Source organism: Prosopis cineraria, unplaced genomic scaffold, assembly GCF_029017545.1.
Source record: "Prosopis cineraria cultivar Desert tree isolate PC_DT_omini unplaced genomic scaffold, ASM2901754v1 PC612, whole genome shotgun sequence".
NCBI classification, from domain to species: domain Eukaryota; kingdom Viridiplantae; phylum Streptophyta; class Magnoliopsida; order Fabales; family Fabaceae; genus Prosopis; species Prosopis cineraria.
This window is the reverse complement of record NW_026555937.1, coordinates 17,145-36,832: the sequence shown is the minus strand read 5'-3', so window position 1 is coordinate 36,832 and position 19,688 is coordinate 17,145. Positions and strand designations below refer to the sequence as shown.

General features: G+C 29.2%; 1 protein-coding gene across 3 annotated transcripts; it reads right to left on the bottom strand.

Annotated features, from left to right (window-relative positions):
- Positions 1-5,838: 5,838 nt before the first annotated feature.
- LOC129297790 (cysteine-rich receptor-like protein kinase 29) lies at positions 5,839-9,299 on the bottom strand. Of its 3 annotated transcripts, none has more exons than XM_054936127.1 (4): positions 8,547-9,299; positions 7,435-7,794; positions 6,446-6,521; positions 5,839-6,310 (listed from the first exon to the last, which is right to left on the bottom strand). In XM_054936127.1, the coding sequence occupies exons 1-2, from the start codon at positions 9,144-9,146 to the stop codon at positions 7,765-7,767; spliced, it is 630 nt and encodes a 209-aa protein (XP_054792102.1). In that variant the 5' UTR covers positions 9,147-9,299; the 3' UTR covers positions 5,839-6,310; positions 6,446-6,521; positions 7,435-7,764. The 3 variants fall into 3 exon arrangements, with proteins under 3 accessions (XP_054792102.1, XP_054792103.1, XP_054792101.1); XM_054936128.1 differs by having other exon boundaries at positions 6,446-7,556; positions 7,648-7,794; XM_054936126.1 differs by having other exon boundaries at positions 6,446-7,794.
- Between the last annotated feature and the right edge of the window lie 10,389 nt (positions 9,300-19,688).

The following is a 19,688-nucleotide window of genomic DNA, read 5'->3' as shown; positions in this document are numbered from 1 at the left end:
TTATACTAGGGAGACAGATTCAAGACAATATCATGGTAGGCAAGAAATAATGCATAAGATGTATAAAGCAAAAGGAAGGAGAGGATTCATGGTGATGAAGATAGATTTGGAGAAAGCCTATGACAGACTAAGGTGGGATTTCATTCACAGAGTTCTTCTAGAAGCAGAAATGGAGCACAAGTTTATTAATCTTGTTATGAATTGCATATTTTACTACAAATAATTGGGACACACAATACAATTAAATAAAATCAATTAGCCAGTAATGGAACATAGAAATGCAAAAACAATTAAACAGCTGTAATGATAAAAATCAATTAACATCTAGAAAACTTAGGTGTCTTGGAAAAACATTAGGTATAAGCAAAGAACAAGAAATTATTAAAGTAAACTAAAACATGACAGACACCAAAATATCAAAATGCTAAGCTTCAACATTATGATAGTTCAACTTACACATAAAATTCATATCACATAAAAGAATATGTTATCCTACTGAAGAGAATTTACTGAAATCAACTTGATTATTGATCGTTAGATTTAAAATATTAAATGAAACTCTTATTCAATATAATCCAACAAATTGATATGTTAGAGCAACTGTAACACATCATGAGAACAGAGAACTCCATGCTACAAAGTAACAACAAATACCAAAGGCTGGACTCATCATAATCATCTAACAAAAAATATCCAGATCATGCCTTTAAATGAATTTTTGATGTACACAACCAAAAGATACTTTGAAAGGCTAAGACAAAGTACGTTCATATTAGAGAAGACAAAATCATTAATGCGCTAGTTAGTTAGAGAGAAAACATGAGGGAAAAAAACATGAAAGGAAAACAAGAGAGAAAATGCATTTTTTTTTCTGTTTGGATGAAAAAGAAAAAGTGACATGAAAGAAAAGTTGAAAAGAAAATGAGGTATGAGACTCATCGCATTTTCCTCTCAACTTTTCTCCCTAAAGGTGAAAAAGTTTTGAGAGTAAACTCTTACTTCCATTACCTACCATCCCCCCCTCTCTCTTCCTCTTTTGCCTGCTTCAACCACATTAATTTCCTAAAAATAATTAGATTTTAATCTCCATAAAAATTTGTGTCTTTAGTTTTCAAGAACTAGTTTAATTTTAACAACTAATTTTAATTTAATTGATTTGATGATGTTGATTTTAATATAATGAATTTGATTTTAAGAAATAGAAATAAAATTTACATCTTTAGCTTTCTATATTTTTTTAATAACTAATTTGATTTTAAATTAATTTGATGATGTTAATTTTAATATAATTATTATTTCAATTTATTTTTACAAAAATAATTACATAAGATATGATATATGCTAATATAAAGGTATTATAATCATTATAAAATTATTTTATTTTCTTTTCTACCTATTTTTTATTGTCCATTCAAACATAATAAGTAATAATTTTTTTTTTTAATTTTTTTTTTCTTAACTTCTCTTCCCATCTAAGCAAGAGATAAGAGAAGGCTAAGAGAAGGTTGAGAGCCTGAGAGATGAATACGGTTGATGCAGAGCAGGGAAGAGCACACATGACTTCAGAGGGAGGCCTGAACACCCACGAGGCACGATTACATGGACAGGGACAGAGATCAGAGAACGACATAGAGCAAGGAAGAGCAAAACAGAGTAGATCGGAGAAGACGCATGACTACACGAACACCCATAGTTGCTCGGACAGAGGAGGAGTGGGAGGATTTCGGCACTGTCACGGTCATCGGTTACGAACGAGAAAGAGGGCAGAGAAGGTGCGGAAGGGTATCGATTTTTTTCTCTCTCTCACAGTCGGTCACCATTGAAGTGATTGAAATGAAGAAGAAGGAAGCTAGAATGGAGAGATTGAGCTGGGCGAGCAGCGATGGCGGGCGAGCTGGGTGATGGGAAGGGTTTTCATTTCACGAGTCCTCTCCGTGACCCCGTCTCTCCTGTCTGAGGAGTGAGGACTGAGGGCTGAGACTGAGTCTGAGGGGAGTCCGGTTTGAGCTGAGCACCGCAGTGATTATCGTAGAAAAGCATATGGAGGATTCAGATTTTAATTTGAATGATCCATATTTCTTTAATTTTAATTTTAATTTTAATTTTATAAAAATATTTTTAGATTTTTAAATTTTAATTTTATAAAAATAAAATTAATAATTTTTTGATAAATATATTCATGGTATCAATTCAATTTGAAACTCTACACAATTCAATTTAATATTATAATTTTTATAAACTGATTATCTAAATATATTATAAATAAGAAAGATTTAATATTAAATTTTTTTAATAAGTTTTTATTTTAATAAATAAAAATAAAAATAAAAAATTTAAATTTAAGCCTTACAGATAAAAATTTAATGTTGAATCTGGATTGTTCAGAGTATATTCAGATAATTAATTTATGAAAATTATAATATTAAATTGAACCATTCAAATTTAATCAGTACTATTCAGATTGATGATGAATATATCCAGATTAATAATAAATATATTTATCAAAAAAATTTATAAATTTTATTTTTATAAAATTAAAATTAAAATTAAAATTAAAAAAAATTGCACCATTTAAATTAAAATTTAGATGGCTCACATGCTTTTCTACGACGCGCAAACCGGACTCGTCTGAGGGTGGGTGCTACCTTGCTGACTAGATTGAGTGTGAACCGTGCGTGCTGTGTGCGCGCATGGTGCGTGGGAAGTGGGCACTGGGCAAGGGGTTTAATTCCAACAGAAAGAAAAAATGAAGGAATTGGACTTGGCCTGAATTTTGTCAACCCAAGTAAGCCTGTATATTAAAAAACTAATTTTTTTGATTTGGTCCTCAATTTTTAACTAAATCCTTCTTTTCCTATTTTGTTTCCTTTAGAAAATTTATTTGCTGCAGCTTCAATTGTAACCAAACTAAATTGGGGGGACTTCAAGTTGGAGCTTTCTTCCCCAACTGGACCAATACATGTTAATATCAAAGCTAAGTGCATGCTATATAATTAAAGCAAGCATGCATTCTTTTAAATTTAAAAGTGAACAGTGATATAGATATTACAATTTTCTCTAAGAATAGCCTAGCTACTCTTTCTTGTCTTTCTCCTTATCAGATAGTAACCCACGGCTAAACAAAAGAGTGTCATTGAAAGTTGAAACAATAATTTTGACAACAATTTGTGTTGCAGCACCATCTCCTTTTCCTGATCACAAAAAACCAAGCGAATGTGTCATTTATATGTATCATTAAGAGCAGAGGTTATAGTTCATGTGATAACACACAAGAGAAACAAACAATTTAGAATTTCAAGTTTTTTTTCCTTAAAAAAAAAAAACCAATTTTACATTGCATGTCCTTCCTTGTATTGCGTTTGGATAAGTAGATAAATATAAAATTTTCAAACAGCGCGCTCACGCAAGACTAATCAGAAGCATCAGGAAGTTTCTGAGTCAAAAATGGCAAGTTATTATTGATCACTCCTACAGGGGGAGACTAATCGTAGTGTTGACCACCGAGCCAATCATGCTCTCTCAGCCTGCAGCTTGGAGTTCATGAACTCACAGAATCTCACCCAAATCTCTCCTCCCCGTTCCTAGATTTAATAATTAATATAAAATAAAAAAGAAGTGTAATTACTCCCAAGTCCTAACCCAAATATATAATAGTTGATGAATAAGAGAGATGAGTATATGTTGGCTGAGGCCTGAGGATCATGTATACCTCTGGTCTCTGGTGGCGGTTAAGTGGGTAGATGGCGGGGAGATGCCTACTTCTGAAGTGTAGTAAAAGCGGTAGAGCTCATACCTCATATTGCAACTAGGATGAATGGCCTTCCCTCATAATAACCATCGTGGGAATTCTTGGAAAGCCTTTAGCAAGCACTAGTTACAATCATCCTTGGACAAATCAGGAGTACACTGAACAATAGCATACACACTCCCAAATCCGGTGATAGCGTCATCACTTGCTGCGTGCCTACGACGGAAGTCACCCGTCGCTGCTTCGTTAATTGATCCATTCAATAATAGCCACACATCTTGATCCATACCGACGGTGCCTGCATTTCTTTTGCCCACCATAAACGTTTTTGTATTTCGTAAATATTGAACAATATGAGTATCGTAACATGCAAGAGTCAGAAAATCCAAATGTCGCCTTCTTTTCTGGACAATGGAGAGAGGGTGTGGCATTTCTGTGGCAACTACGGCAAGGATCTGGCCTCACATCTCCTCTGCAGAGTCCGAGCGCGTTAACTTTGTCAGGGTCATGGCCATAAGAGGAAGTGTAGAAGCCATAGTCAATTGTTGTGTCAGTAGCGAAATTAAGAAGAAGGGCATTCTGGTTGGTGTGGTAGGTGCTTGCTTTTGTATTGTTTCCTGTGCCATTGGAGCAGATGTGATGAACGAAGTCAGACTGGGCTGTGACAAAGATGAAACGAGAAACGAAAGAAAACCGGCACAGCAAAATAGATGATGGACATCGTCCTTAAGGAATGATAGATCCAAGCATTGAGGACTATTTTTAAAGATCGAGTCATGATCGTTGTTCCCAACACCAGTAAGAGTACCTTAATTTATTTATTTATTTATTTTTTTGGGGTAAAAACGAGTGAGAGTACTTTATTGACAATGGTTCATGGTATCTAGAGCTTTTTTTTTTTTTAAGGGAAAAAAGTATTCATTGAACTGGAGAAAAACAAAGTAATAGAGCAGTTTCTAGGAAGGAACTAAGTCATTGACTCTGATTGAAACAAATTTGATCGAACACAGACAGACTAGCCTAAACATTTCTGTGGTAGCTGTCAAAGTTCATATTTAATGCTCCTTATTTTTTTATTTATAGAAGAAACTATTATTTTTTATTTATTCTTTTACATAAATAAAATCATAGTTTTCAATAAGTATTTACTTATTTTTTTATATAATAAATACTTTTGTTGATTAGGACATTTTAATCCAATTTTTTTATTTTCAGGCATAATTATTATGATAAACTAATTTTCTTAAATTGTATGATTTTTTTTTATATATAAAAATGGAGGGATTATTTTTCACTTTTGCTTTGACAATTATCTCCCTCATGTACCCCATCAGGAGAGATGATCCTCTCCTTTTCCCTGTTACTCTTCTTCCTCTCATTTTCTATGTCCCTTCTGTTCCTCTTCTTTTCGCTTTTCTACTATTAATGAATTAAAATTTTAATGATTGAGATTTAATATTTTATAAATTATTATTGTTTTATAAAAATTCATAACTAAATTTTAGCCTGTTAAAATTTTATATAAACAGTATAAAATGTAAGATGTTATTAAAATATTTTTCAATTGTTTTACTACAATTTTAAACTGTCCGGATCAAATTTTTATGATTTAAATTTTTATGTAATTTTTTATGTAAAAATATAATAATAGTTTTATAATATATTAAATCTCAATCATTGAAATTTTAATCTAACATTGGTGATGGGAAGAGCAGAGGAAGAAGAGATCACGAGGGAAAAGGAGAAAATCCAATTATGTTTTACATCGTAATCATAGTTTATTATTCAGAACAAAATGAAATAATATAATAAATAAATGGCCCCACTTTGGTCAATTCAATGCTCAAATAAAAGTCCAGACCAAAATTTGATCCAAAAAGAACAAAGCAAGACCTGCACTCCATAATAAAGCAGATAGACCAAATATTTTTGGAGGCCAAGCCCAAAACTTTTAAGCAATATGGGCCAACTTGGTGGAAAAATTTTGGCAAAAGAAAATCGGAGGTGCCGAGGTGGCGTGGACGTGGGGGTGCACTTGCACCATACAAGTGATACTGTGATAGTGAGTATTTTTCATTCCATCAATTACATAAATGAACGTATGTGAGTACGGAAAAAGACGAATCTACCATTTACCCTTGTATATGTCTCAACTTAGGAGAGGCTTACCCTTTTACCCTCAGTCTGCTATTGGCAAAGCCTATTTGTTATTAAAAATAACAAAAGATAAATCTAATTTCATCGAAGCAAGATCTCAGTGATAGATATTCCATTTAAGGCTGCATTGGATCATTGAAAAGTTTGATTGGAATCAGATAATTCTGTCGACATCGTTGGCTTTAAATGAATTAATAATGGCGGTTCTTTGGGAGACGGTAATTTAATGGAAAGATTACTTAGATATGAAACAACTTGAATCATTGTTGGCCTATCTTCCGGATTTTTCTGAACAGATAATAACCCAATCTGCACGCACTTCATTGCTTCAATTTCACAACAAGATTCCATCACATAAGGGTCCAATACTTGCAATGGTTTTTCCTCATTCCACAACTTCCACACCTGAAATATTTCTCAACCAATTAGATACTCTTCAAGTTCATACTCTTTGATTTTCACCTTACCATATCAATTTGCATCAGACAGATATGATCGGCAATATGATTATAAAAGGAACAACACAAATAATATACTTACATTGGTTAAGAGATATGTATCATATGTTGTGGCATTCCTCTTTCCACTTAGCACTTCTAAAATTATAACTTCAAAACTAAACACATCAAATTTTTTAGAAAATTGTCCATACATTAAATATTCAAGAGCCATATAATCACTACAAAATTGAAAACAAAAGCTGTCAGACTTAGTATAAAATCAAAAGCATTCAAAAAGGTCAGCTTACCAATGAATGAGGGAATATAAAAAAACTCATAATGGTAATAAATAGGACATATGAAGCAATGTTCACGTACAAAATACATAGAATCTCCTTTTGTTTCTCATATATAGCAAGCTAGGAAGGAGGGGTATCATGACTTACTATGTACCGACAATTTTATTTGTGCTCCCATGGGCTTCATCTATAGCAATAATTCTTGCCATACCAAAATATGATATTTTTAAATTCATCTTGTTATCCAATAAAACATTGCTAGATTTGAAGTCACAATAAGTAACTTTAAGCCGAGAATGTTCATGCAAGTAAGAAAGTCCTTGTGCAATTCCTTCAATAATTATGAAACGCTCAAACCAATTGAGTAATCTTTGTTTCTCAAAATCTATATAATTAATAGTCAAATAATTATTAAAATAAATAGAAGCAACAAATTAGTAGGAAAAATTCATATAAATGATGTGCATAGAGATTTAACCACAATATGAAAATAATGTTAGAAGTTTTATACCGAATAAGAAGAAATCAATGCTCTTGTTAAGCACATATTCGCAAATAAGAATTTTTTCTTGTCCTTCCAAGAAAAATCCCAACAACATCACCAAATTTCTATGTTGGAGTTTGGCTGTAAGCAAAATTTCATTCGTAAATTCTAATGTTCCTTGCATGGAACTTTTTGAGAGCCTCTTGATAACAATTTCTCGTCCATCCGGAAGAATACCCTAAAATGCTTAATCAAATTATTAGGCAGTTATATAATTAGTTTTTGTAGTTAAGTTTAGCATGTTACCTTGAAAACTTCTCTAAATCCTCCTTTTCCTATTTTGTTTGCTTCAGAAAACTTATTTGTTGCGGCTTCAATTGTTGCCAAGCTAAATTGCAAGGATTTCATGTTTGAACTCTCTTCTCCAACTAGTTCAGTATATGCCAATATCAATGTAAGCATGCTATGATCAGAAATAAACATTATTTAGTTTAAAACTGAAAAAACAATATAGATTACAGTTCTCTTTGAAAATAGACTGGCTGCTCTTCCTTGTTTTCCTCCTTAGCAAATAGCAACCCACCAAACAAGAAAGGATCATTGAAATGATAATGGGGACAATAATCTTGACAACAATTAGTGATAAGCCAGTGCTTCCTCTTTCTCCTGATTACGCATGACACCAAGCAAATGCGTCACTTAATTATGTTATTAAGAGCACAAGATAGTTTATGGTGATGGCATGGATTAAATGGGACAAAACTACTTTAGCATTTCAAAGTTTTGTACCTTTTTCTTCTTTAAAAAAAAAAAAGAAATCAATTTTACTGTTGTGTTTTATTCTATCCCATTTATTGGAAAGAGAAACAATTTAAAAATCAATTTTTTCATAGGAAAATTTCAGTCAACTCCCCTTAACCCAACATAATTTTAGTCAACCCTCAAAATTCTGAAATTTCATTGTACATTTGGAGGACTGAACTGAAATTAAAAAGATAAGTTGAATGACTTTATTGTTCTTAGTAAAACTAAGGGCATGAATAACTCATATAAAAAAAATGAACAATTGATACATGAAAAATAAATAATTGACATAGATGAAATGAAAGTTATAAATTTATAGTAGTATTATACTATTAATGAGAGTTGCAAATTTTACGTATGTTAATTATTCATTATATATATATATATATATATATATTAGTTATTAAATCTAATTCTATCTAAAGTAGGATATCGGATATTGCCTCAACTTCGCTCACATCCCTCAAATGTGAACTCACATTTACAAGCTCTCTATGTCAAAAACGCCACATGAGAAGAACCTAATTGGGAGTCTAAATTAATTTTCGAAAGATGTGACTCTGTTGAGAATCAGATAAGCTCCATGCAGTATATATAATAAAGTTGAGAAATACCTTGTGAGGAAGTTGCATTGGTAGATAGAGCAAGAACAGCATTGGTGGGCAATGATAATTGTATTGATGAATCAATAGCTGTAGGATCATAGAAAAGGAATGGTCAAATCTTATATTGCAGCTGAATTTGATAACTCTACCGCCAACCTTATCCTGACAACATACTGATATATCCGAGACAGCCTTCAGTAAGCAAGCGTCGCAATCTTCCTTGGACAAATCAGGCATGCACTGAGCAAGACCATAAACAACAGTTCGAGACTTATCAATTGTTGCATTTCCCACAGCCAACTTACGATGAGAATCACCAGCTGCAGCTATGCTTTTAAGATTTAGCATTAGACGATCAAGCGCATTTTTGTACTTATTTTGATCTGCTGCAACTTTTTCTGGGTTTCCAAAAGCGTTGTAGAAGTCAGGGTATTGGTATATCCCGTACATGGAAGGATTTGAGTATCGAAAAACGCACAAGTCATAGTATCCAAATGCCTCCTTTTGATTTGGACACAGCTTTGGGAGAAGGATTGTGGCTTTGCTGATGCAACCATGGCAAGTTTCAGGCTTCACATCTCCTCTGCAGAGTCCAACTGCGAGAGCCATGTCAGGGTCTTGGCCATAAGAGGAAGTGACGAAGCCATGGTTGACTTTTGTGCAGGAAGTGAAATTAGAGAGAAGGATGTTGAGGTTGGTGTGGTAGGCAATTGTATATGTCTAGTTTGCTTGCCCATTGAAGCACTTGTAATATACGAAAGGCTTCTGGGCGGTGAGGCTGAGAAGATGGGAAAGGAAAGACGAAAGAAGAATCAAAGAAATGATAGACATGATCGTGCAGGAATTATAGAGTCGAAGTATGTTGGGTATAATTAATTTTATGGATAGAGTGATAAGTTGTTTGCAAATTGCAGGCTGAAATGGTAGTTTTATACAGAAACAGAGAAGGACGCTAGCTGCAGGGCTCAACTTGACATCGAACATCCATTGACCTGGAAGTATCCTCGGTCCTCGGACACAGAATTTATTTCATAACAACCATTGTCGATGTCTTTCAAGTCTCAACCTTACGGGTTGGACATTAACTAGGGCAAATAAATGAATTGGGACACCTAAATTCACTCATTTCATCACATGATACGGCAACACCTATTTAATTAATTAAATAATTATAAAAAATTTTTGTCAGATGATATTTAAAAAACATCAAATCTTAAATTTTCACCACGGATGATGTGCTCGAAAATTTGACCCCTAAATTGGTCCTTATATATTTTATGAAATTTCTAAAATTTGAAGTCTTTCACATATTCCCTCCTTTAAAAAATGTAGGCATTTTTTTAAATTATGTGATAAAAATATAATAAACTTTTAATTTTTCAACTTGAGGTTTTTTCAATCTTATGTAGGCACATTAACTACAATAAACAATGCCTTAGCTTCTTTGCCTACCCTAATGGAACTGGAACCATAATTTTTTGCAAATCTGAGCTTTTTAAAAAAAAAATCTAGCCTGAAAGAGTTGAATTAAAAATTTGAAATACCCATTTTTAAATTTACATGGTAAACGAGCTGGAAACCATAGCTTTTTCTTTGCTAATTAAGAATCTGCGTTGCTTTCTACAAATAATATACTGTACAATCCTTTCACCCAATCCTAGACCCGTTCAATCAAGTCATTCTCAATCTTATAGCACCTTTATTTCCAAACCAACCTCAATGCTGTCACATTTTTTGAATTAATGGCTATATCATTTTATTTTATTTTATTTTTGGTATAAAAGTATATCGTTTTATACAAAAACATTATTTCAAATTTACAATTTACCAGAAACCCAGTGCTACAACGCCATTATGTCCCTTTAAAAAAATATGGGAAAAATTAATTTGTAGATCCTTATAGTTTTGGGAATGACAATAAAATCATTCCAAATTATATAAATAATAATTTAGTTCTTTGAAATGCTATAATTCCATAAAAGTTTCTAAAGACTTCTGTGTTAATAAATTTTAAATTCAAAAGACCATTTTACCTATTGATAAGTTGTAATTTATTATTTAATTCTTGCAATTCATTAAATAAAGGTTGTTATTCCTTATACAAAAGTTATAATTAGAATTTCTTATTTTTAAAACTTATTTTTTAATAACAAAAATTATAATTAATAAGTTATAATTTCTTGTTCAATTCTTATTATTTACATAACAAAAGTTATTATTCCTTAAACAAAAGTTATAATCAGGGCTTGTTTTTCAATACCAAAAATTTCACTTAACAAGTTGTTATTTATTATTCAACTCTTATAATTCACAAAATAAAAATTATTATTTTTTAAGTAAAAGTTGTGAGTAGAGCTTTAATTTTTATTTTTACTGAAGGTAAAATAATCTTTTTACTTTAAATATGTGTTTGGTTTTCAGTTTGTCAAAAGTTCATTTCGTGAAAATCAGGTATTGTAACAAAATTTGTGTTTAGATATATTTTTTTAAAATTCAGTTTGTTACACTAAAAGTTGTCTAGATTATGATAGTAAAATAAGCTTCTGAGTATACAATTACCAAAAAAAGATATTAATTTATGATAATTTATAATTTTTATTATACAAATGTAATATATCTGAAATATTTAAAAAGTGTGATAAAGATTTTAAATAATATAAAATTTTATCTATAATGCTAAAAACTTGATCTCTAGTTATTTGTATTTTGTTAATTTATAATTTTAGCAAATGTGATAAAGATTTATAATTTTTATTATACATTAATGCTAAAAATTAACATGGTTAATTATTCAATTTATAATGCTAAAAACTTGATACTTTCATCCACATGAATTAATTCATTCATCATAGCTTCATTATAATCTTTAGAAGGTCTTCCTAAACTGTTTGCAACATGTAGTGAAGGGATTACTATTTTTATAGGTAATACGGTCTCGTGCCCATATGTCAATACATACGAGCTCGTGCTCATGGCCTCTCTCTTTGATATTCGATATGTCCATAGTGTCTTATGAAGGTGTACATGCCATTCTCTAGGATTTTTCTCAATTGTCTTTTTTAGAATTTTAAAGAATATTTTATTAAAAGTTTCAGCCTACTTATTTGCCTGAGGGTAAGATGGTGAGGATGTTAATAATTTGATCCCACTCTCCTCATCAAAGGCTTTGATGTAGCTTCCAGTGAACATGGTTCCTTGGTCCGTTGTGATCATTTAAGAAATCCCAAACTGAAATATAATTTGCTTATATATAAAATTAATAATGTCATCCTACTTTACTTTTTTATAAGGATAGACTCTACCTATTTTGTGAAATAATTTGTGGTCACTAAAATAAATAAGTGGCCCTTGGATGAGGCCGGATAAATCTTTCCTATTATCTAATGATAGGATGCATGTCTGATGCTGGTATCTGTTGTGCTGGCCCATGAGTCTAGCATTTCCTGCATCTTTTAGTATATTTAATGCAGTCTTTTGTCATTTATGGCCAATAGTATCCTTGTATGCGCACCATCCATTGCATCTTCGATCTTAATTGATGGGCCCCACACACTCCTTCATGCACCTATCTTAAAACCTCCATGTAGTGAAGGCCAAACACTTAAGTAATTAAATTCATCACCAAAAGTTTATTTTTAGCGGTGACATTTAATTATTGCCTTCAAAAGTATAATTTTGGTGGTGATCTTTAGCAGCATCGAAGTGGACTTTTGGCAGCTACTTTAATTTATCACCACCAGAAGTGAACTTTTAGTGATGATTTGTTTAGTTGTTGCTAAAAGTCACCGCCAAAAATCATATTTTTATAGTGTAATTTCCAACATGCAACACAAAAAGTGGTCCTCTAGCACTGGTACGTAGTTATATATATATATGTATCATCTTTATATGTTTATATGGTTGAATTAACCAGCTATTAAATCTGTTATAACTATTAGATGCAACCTCTTGTAAACCATTTGCACAGCCCCTCCGGTGCCCACAAAATTGAAGTGTACCATACCAATTATACGTAGTATAGTGAAATCAAGATCATTCTACAAGTTAAAGTAAAAAAAATTAGGTATAAATGAAATCTATCTTCATCTTATTTAAACTAATCAATCAAAAAGTGAAATTTTTGTGAATTCAAATCAAATACAAAGAAAATTAATACAAATAACTTCGAGGGAAGACAAGCAATTAAGGAACACATACCCTAGGAATTATAATCCTCTTTATACTTTGCAAATCAATTTCTCCTAGTTATCTAGTTTAATTCAACTTTAAAATTAAGGCTCTTAATTAAATTTAAGTGTCTTTCGGTCCACAAAAACCCATAACCTAACACAATGCTATAATATCTCATCTACAAAGTCAAGACTCAAACAAGCACAAACCTTACAAAGATTATCTAGAGCCATTGAATATATGTCTATTTCAAGTGTAAATTAGATGAATTCTAATCTTACATTGCTTAATTAAAGATCTAATTGCAATTCCCTTTTTTCAAAGGCAAATTCCAACACAACACACAAGCTAGAGTTGGCCACCCACCAGCATGAGCAAAATAAATTCATATCCCACAACAACTGGAATTAAGTTTTATAAAATATTTTAATGGACAATTTCTCTATTCTCCCACTCTTTGCATCCCTCTATCTTATTTTATAAGATATTTTTGGGATGATTTGGCATCATGAAATATAAGAGGTTTTGAAAAAAAATCATTAATAATAATTATTCCAATATTACCTTCCTTATTTCACTCTTTAAATAAATTTTTTTCTCTCTCCCTCTTAATAATTAATGAAAAATATTTTTAAAAATTTATATAAAATTAAAATTGTAAACTGTGTTTAATAAATTTTATTAATATATGTGGTTTTTTTAAAAATATTTTATAAATTGGGATGAGGGAGTACTAGAACCCAACCGCTACAATTGCTACGCATCACATAATAGGACCCATAGCTTTATAGTGATGGTAAAGGTCCACGAATGGCCCCCAATTGAATGCTATTAAATTTTAGTCAACTAGCCTCTAATAATTGAATCATATGCTATCCTTTTTTCCCCTTTTATCTAGAGTGACAAATACCATCAACTTGAAATTATACAAGCAGGTCAAATTTGTGACCCTTGATTTATACAGAAGTTTTCAGACAATTTGATCACGAGAACATTAGCAATGCTATACATTGAGAGTAAAAGATGAATGTTCCTATCCTTAAAAAAAATTAACTTTTTATTTATGTGTGTGCACCAGTGGCGAAGCCACATCTAGTTGAGGGAGGGCAAATGCACTCCCTCAATTTGGCTAAAATTATAAGTGTAGAGTGAGAGATTTAATATTTTATACAATCGCACATGATATTTTTATATTTTATACTTTTATTCTTAACTAATTATTTAAAATCACTCAAGTCCTTATTAAGATCTAAATATATTAATTACAAATTTGCCAAACCTATAACAATTTAATTTAAGCATGCTGAATTTTAAAACAAAATCTTAAGCTCTTACTATACATGAGACAACCTTCATATAAAAAAAATCATTATTTACCTTTTAATTACAAAATCAAATCCAAATTTTTTACAATGATTTTTTATTATTTAATTTTTATTTCTTGCTCAACAATATAATTTTAAAACATGAAATCACAAAATACTAATTTTTTGGTGATTATTTTTCACCTCTATTATTGTAATGTATATAATCATTTTTAAATTATTAAATGTTTATTTTTATAATATTCATATTCTTAAATTAAACTGCAGCCCTAAGCTACGATCCTGACTCTATCACTGGTATGCGCATAAGAATCAGGAGGCAACTAGAATCTACGATGACTCGTGTGTTTTGATGCACAAAGAACAAGCAGACATGCACAATACTTTTCATGCAGATTACTGATAATTAAAAGATACTTATATTCTATTAGTCTTTATTATAAGGTAATTATATAAACTTAACCATCTTTGTACTTATTAAAAAATGATAGTTGTATTTTTAAAATTTTTGAAATATATATAATTTTACAATTTTGCCCTCATTTACAATTAATAAGTATAATAAATTATTGTTTAGAATTCAAACGATAATAATTAAATAAAGGGTAAAGTTGAAAAAATACTAATTGCTCTAACTTTACTACGTATCAAGAATAAAAAGGTTTTAAAATTTATCTTATATTAAAAACCGGAAGGATTAATATTATTAAGTCAAATGGCTTTCCATCGAAGCTGTATGTGTATATATATTAGATAAAAATGAAAGTTTTTTTAGCCCCTTAAGTCGCTGAAAGCAATCCAATCAGCTCTGAGATTTGACTAGGATAATAGTACATGACTGTCGCTCTCCAACAATTCTAGCAAATATGAGCTTTTAAATAAATGTTTAGATTTAAATAGTTCATTTAAAAATCTAAAATATTCATTTTATATATCAAATTCTTAAGAATCCTTCGTTGATATTTCCCCTTTTTTATATTGAAACAAGCAGGAAACTTTAGCTGTTTCTTTGCTAAGAATCTGGCTTGCTTTCAACAATAATATATTATACAATCCTTTCGCCCAGACCCAGAAGCATTCAATCAAGTTATTCTCAATCTTAACAGCAACTTTATCTCCAAACCAACCTCAATGCCGTCACATTATTTTCGTTCTAGCTACTTTTTAAGATCCTAATATTTTTCCTTTTTTGAATACAAAAACAAGATTACAAATTTACATTACCTAGTGGTACAACGGTATTATGCAACTCCCTCTAAGGTTTGAAGTTCTAATTCAAAGTATTTATTTATGTATATTGTCCCTTTTAAAAAGAATGTGATTAGAATTGACGAAGAAATACGTTTATGTGCCACTAGGAACTTCTGTCAGTTAGGATATCGGTCCAATTTAATTAAAAGTCTCAAATTTGAGTTTAAATATGTAACAACGATTAAATTCTTGATAAGAGGTACTGCCCCAAAAGAGTGCCAGCAAGCTACCGACCAAATTAATATGAGATCAAAACCTAGAATAATGTATCGAAAGCCAAAAGAAAGAAGAAAAAAGAAATGTGTGTATGTGCAATTAATTTTTTGTGGGATTGAAAGAAACTTAATTAAAACATATCCTCAAGTGAGGTGGACTTGGTTGTTATTTCTTTTAATCTTATTTATAAGGCAGAAAGAGAAAAAAAATTAATTCTATTTATAAGTCATATCATTAAATTTTTATCAGAAATTTTCTTTTTTGCCCTCCATTGAATGTTGAAAAGAGAAAATATATTATTAAAGATGTATATTTAATAAGGACAAAGTTAAAAATTTATTAAATTTTAAGACAGAGTTAATGAGTTTTAAAATTTTTTTTGATATTGGTGAAATATGTTAGAAGTGATTTATAAATAAAACTAGAGTAATATGAAATAAATTCTGTTTCAATGTATAAACATTCTACACTTTGCTTGACTCAAGAAAAAATAGAAAATAAATAAAATGAGAGGAGAGAAAATATTAAAAAAAAAAGTGAAGACATATAATTTTCTCTCCTTATACTTAGCTGACTAAGAGAAAAGTTGAAAGTAGAGTTTTATTTTCAAAATATCTTCATTTTTTAAAAGAAAAGTTGGAGAAAAAAATATGTGAGTATAACATGTTATTTTCTCTTCAATTTCTCCTTTCCTCCTAATTTTGTTTCCTCAGTCAAGTAGGAAAAAAATATAGTTTTTTCTCCATTTTTTTCTCTACTGCAAGTATAGTCTCTTAGAAAAATCACATCTAAAAACTAATATTAAATGGATTATTATTAAAATAGAGACATGGACTTGTTTTTTTCAAATAGTGACATATTATTAGTCCTTATCATCAAATAACTTTCTTCAGAAAGCCATTTTTCCTAGTGTTCTAAATATAAATTGTCAAAATTATTAATGCTACAAATATATTTCCTCTAGTTCTATTTTAAAATTATTTCTAACATTTTTCCTCAAATTAAGAAAAATATTAAAATTTATTAATTTTCTCTAAAAATTTAACAAGTTTTTAACTTTATCCTTATTAAATACTCCCTCTGTTAAAAAATATAAGGTATTTTTGATAAATTGAATGTTAAAAAATGTAAGCTATTTTTAATCTTTAGAGATATAATCATTGTTTTTTTTCAAAAATATTCCTATTGATAAATAACTTTATATTTATTGTAGGATGTTTAATAGAGATAAATATAGAAAGATAAACTTAGTTTGAAAGTAGATAGCTACTTTATTAAGAGGTGAGATTCAATTAAAAATATATTATATTTTTTAACGAAGGGAGTATATTTTTTAATAAGATATTTTCTCTCACTAATATTTAATTGAAGTAAAATAAAAAAATGTATGATAAAAATTAAGGACATGTCTTATAAATAAAAAATTATTATTTTTCCATCTTATTAATAAAACGGGAGGAATTACAATAAATAATTCCTCTGTCTGAGGATATTGTAACTCGATGGATGTTCGATGGTGGTTGATCTGCTCGTGACGTCCTCTTTGGTTTTTTGCGTTCCAGCAGATCGCTCAGGCATTGGTCAATTGCATTATGATCCTTCATTTTTGGTTTTTTATGAGGAAATTACATTTAATTAAGTTCTCACGATACAATTAAAAATACTATAAATTTCATTATCAATTGACATAATAAATTCCAATTTAATTATTATTTTGTTATGCTCAATTATTAATAAATTTTATAATATTTAATTAAGTTATTGGGGATTTGGCTGAATTTTCCCTCTTTTTTTTTTTGTTTTGCTCTTTTACAGCTTTTCTTCTGGCCCTTCTGCCTGGCTTTCTACTCCTAGCTCTCTAGTTTAATTAAGAAAAATTAATCACTAATTCTTATAATTTTAATCTAATTATAACTTAGTCTTTGATATTTGACTCATTATAATTCAATCCCTAAAGTTTTGATTCGGTTGTAAATCAGTCCCTAAACTTTGCCTCTTATAATTTAGTATTTGAAGTTTCAACCTCTTAAATATTAATCCCTATATTTTCAAAAACAAAATTGTAAAGATTAAAATATTTTAAATTGTTAATATTTATAATATTTATAAATATTATAATATTATAAATATTAAAAGGGTTTAGTAATTTAAGATATTAGTAATAAATTTTAAAATATTTTTAATTTTTATAATTTTTTTTGAAATATAAGATCAATATTTAAGAGGTTGAAACTTAAGGACTAAATTATAAGAAGCATAATTTAGAGACTGATTTATAACTAAGTTAAAATTTTAAAAATTGAGTTATAACAAGTCTAAATTTAGGGATTGAGTCACAATTAGGTCAGAATTATAGGGACTAAATGATTTATTTTTCATTTAATTAATAATTTTTTAACTTTTGTGTTCCTCACCGTTGATTAATGAAATCACTATACTTTCCCTATTTTTTATATAAATCAAGAGAGAAAATTAAATTATTGAAGTTGTTTTAAAAAGAATTTTTTTAACTTATTTTTATTAAATATATCATCTTTAAAAATAATTTCTCACTCATACGTAAATTTTTACTTTACTTATAAAAGAAATTGTAAAAGGGTAAAGTTGAAAAAAAGAAAAAAAGTAACTAATAGTATATCTACTTTTTATGCAAAATGACTTGCTACCAATTTTTTTGAAAATATAATTTATATACTCCTTCTATTAAAAAATATAAAATTTTTTATCAAATTTTATCCCCGAATAAAGTAGTTACCTACTTTTCAACTAACCCTATCTTTTCATATTTACCCCTATTAAACACCCTATAATAAATATAAAGTTATTATCAATAAAGATATTTTTTAAAAAAAGTAATGATTATATCTCAAAAGACTAAAAATATTTTATATTTTTAAAAATTTAACTCTTAAAAAAATGCCTTATATTTTAAATGAAGAAAGTATAACTTTTTTAATCTCCATGAACATTCTCACATTAAAGTTATTCATCACAATCTCAAATCTAATAATGTCTTATTAGATAATAACATGAATAATTGTGAACAACATCTTTTTTCCCGGCCCCTTATAAATAAATAAGATAACAAAAATAATAAAAGAATAAAAAATTAATAAAAAGAGACAATGGAAAATGAAAAAAGGAAAAACATTTTATAAAAACAATCTCTATAAAATTATAAGAATAAAAATAGGAAAATATTTTAAAAGGTCTTGGATATGAAAATAAAAAAATAACATAAATATAATCAAACTAGATCATGATATAATATAATAATGAGCTATAAAGACTTAAATATCTCAAAATAATATAATAATCAAAATATAATATAATCTAATACTCCCTTCATTCAAAAATGTAAGGCATTTTTTGAGGAGTTAAATATTAAAAATGTAAGACATTTTTTAGTCTTTTGAGATGTAATTATTATTTTTTTTTAAAAGTGGCCTTATTGATAATGACTTTATATTTATTATAAGGTGTTTAATAGGGATAAATATAAAAAGATATGGTTAGTTGAAAAGTAGGTAATTACTTTATTAGGAGTGAGATTCGATTTAAAATACTTTACATTTTTGAACGGATGGAGTATTATAATTTGAAGATTTCAATATAACATAATCTAATATATAATATTAAGATTTGAAAATTTTAAAATAATATAATAATTAGGATATAATGATAGGTAAGATAACAAGTAATATCTAATCTCTAAATAATAACAATAAAAGAATATATAAAAATACTAATATAGATCACAATACAATTGAGATTTTAAAGAAATCCTACGTGCAAGGGTCTATATAAAAGAAAGTAAAAGTAAGGCAAAAGGGTGAAGAAAATGGTGAGAGAAAAATAGCACCATAGAAAATAATGAGACGAGAGATTTAATTGACGAAAGCAACATGAGATCTGATTGGATTGGCTTAGGATCTTACTCTTCCACCCTCTATTTTCCTTAATTTAATTTTTTTGTCTTCATGTGAAATTTGGATGTTCATATACTCAACTATTATTTGATTTAGCCTATTGTCTTTCAATCTAAGATTTGAGTTTAGATCCTCTTTGTTTGTCTTTTGCTTACTCCATTTGCATGATCCCATAAGCTTTGAGTTTATTACTTGCACCTATGTCCACTACTATGTGATCCTAATATGGTGTTTGGCTAAGAAAAAAAATTTTTATAATT

Bases quoted from the DNA above. Each gene is read 5' to 3' on its own strand.
- LOC129297790 (XM_054936126.1), bottom strand. From the start codon at position 9,146: ATGGCTCTCGCAGTTGGACTCTGCAGAGGAGATGTGAAGCCTGAAACT. The intron at 7,795-8,546 runs GTATTTCTCAAC...ATGCGTAATCAG, and splicing joins CAATGCAACTTCCTCACAAG to GAGAAAGAGGAAGCACTGGC.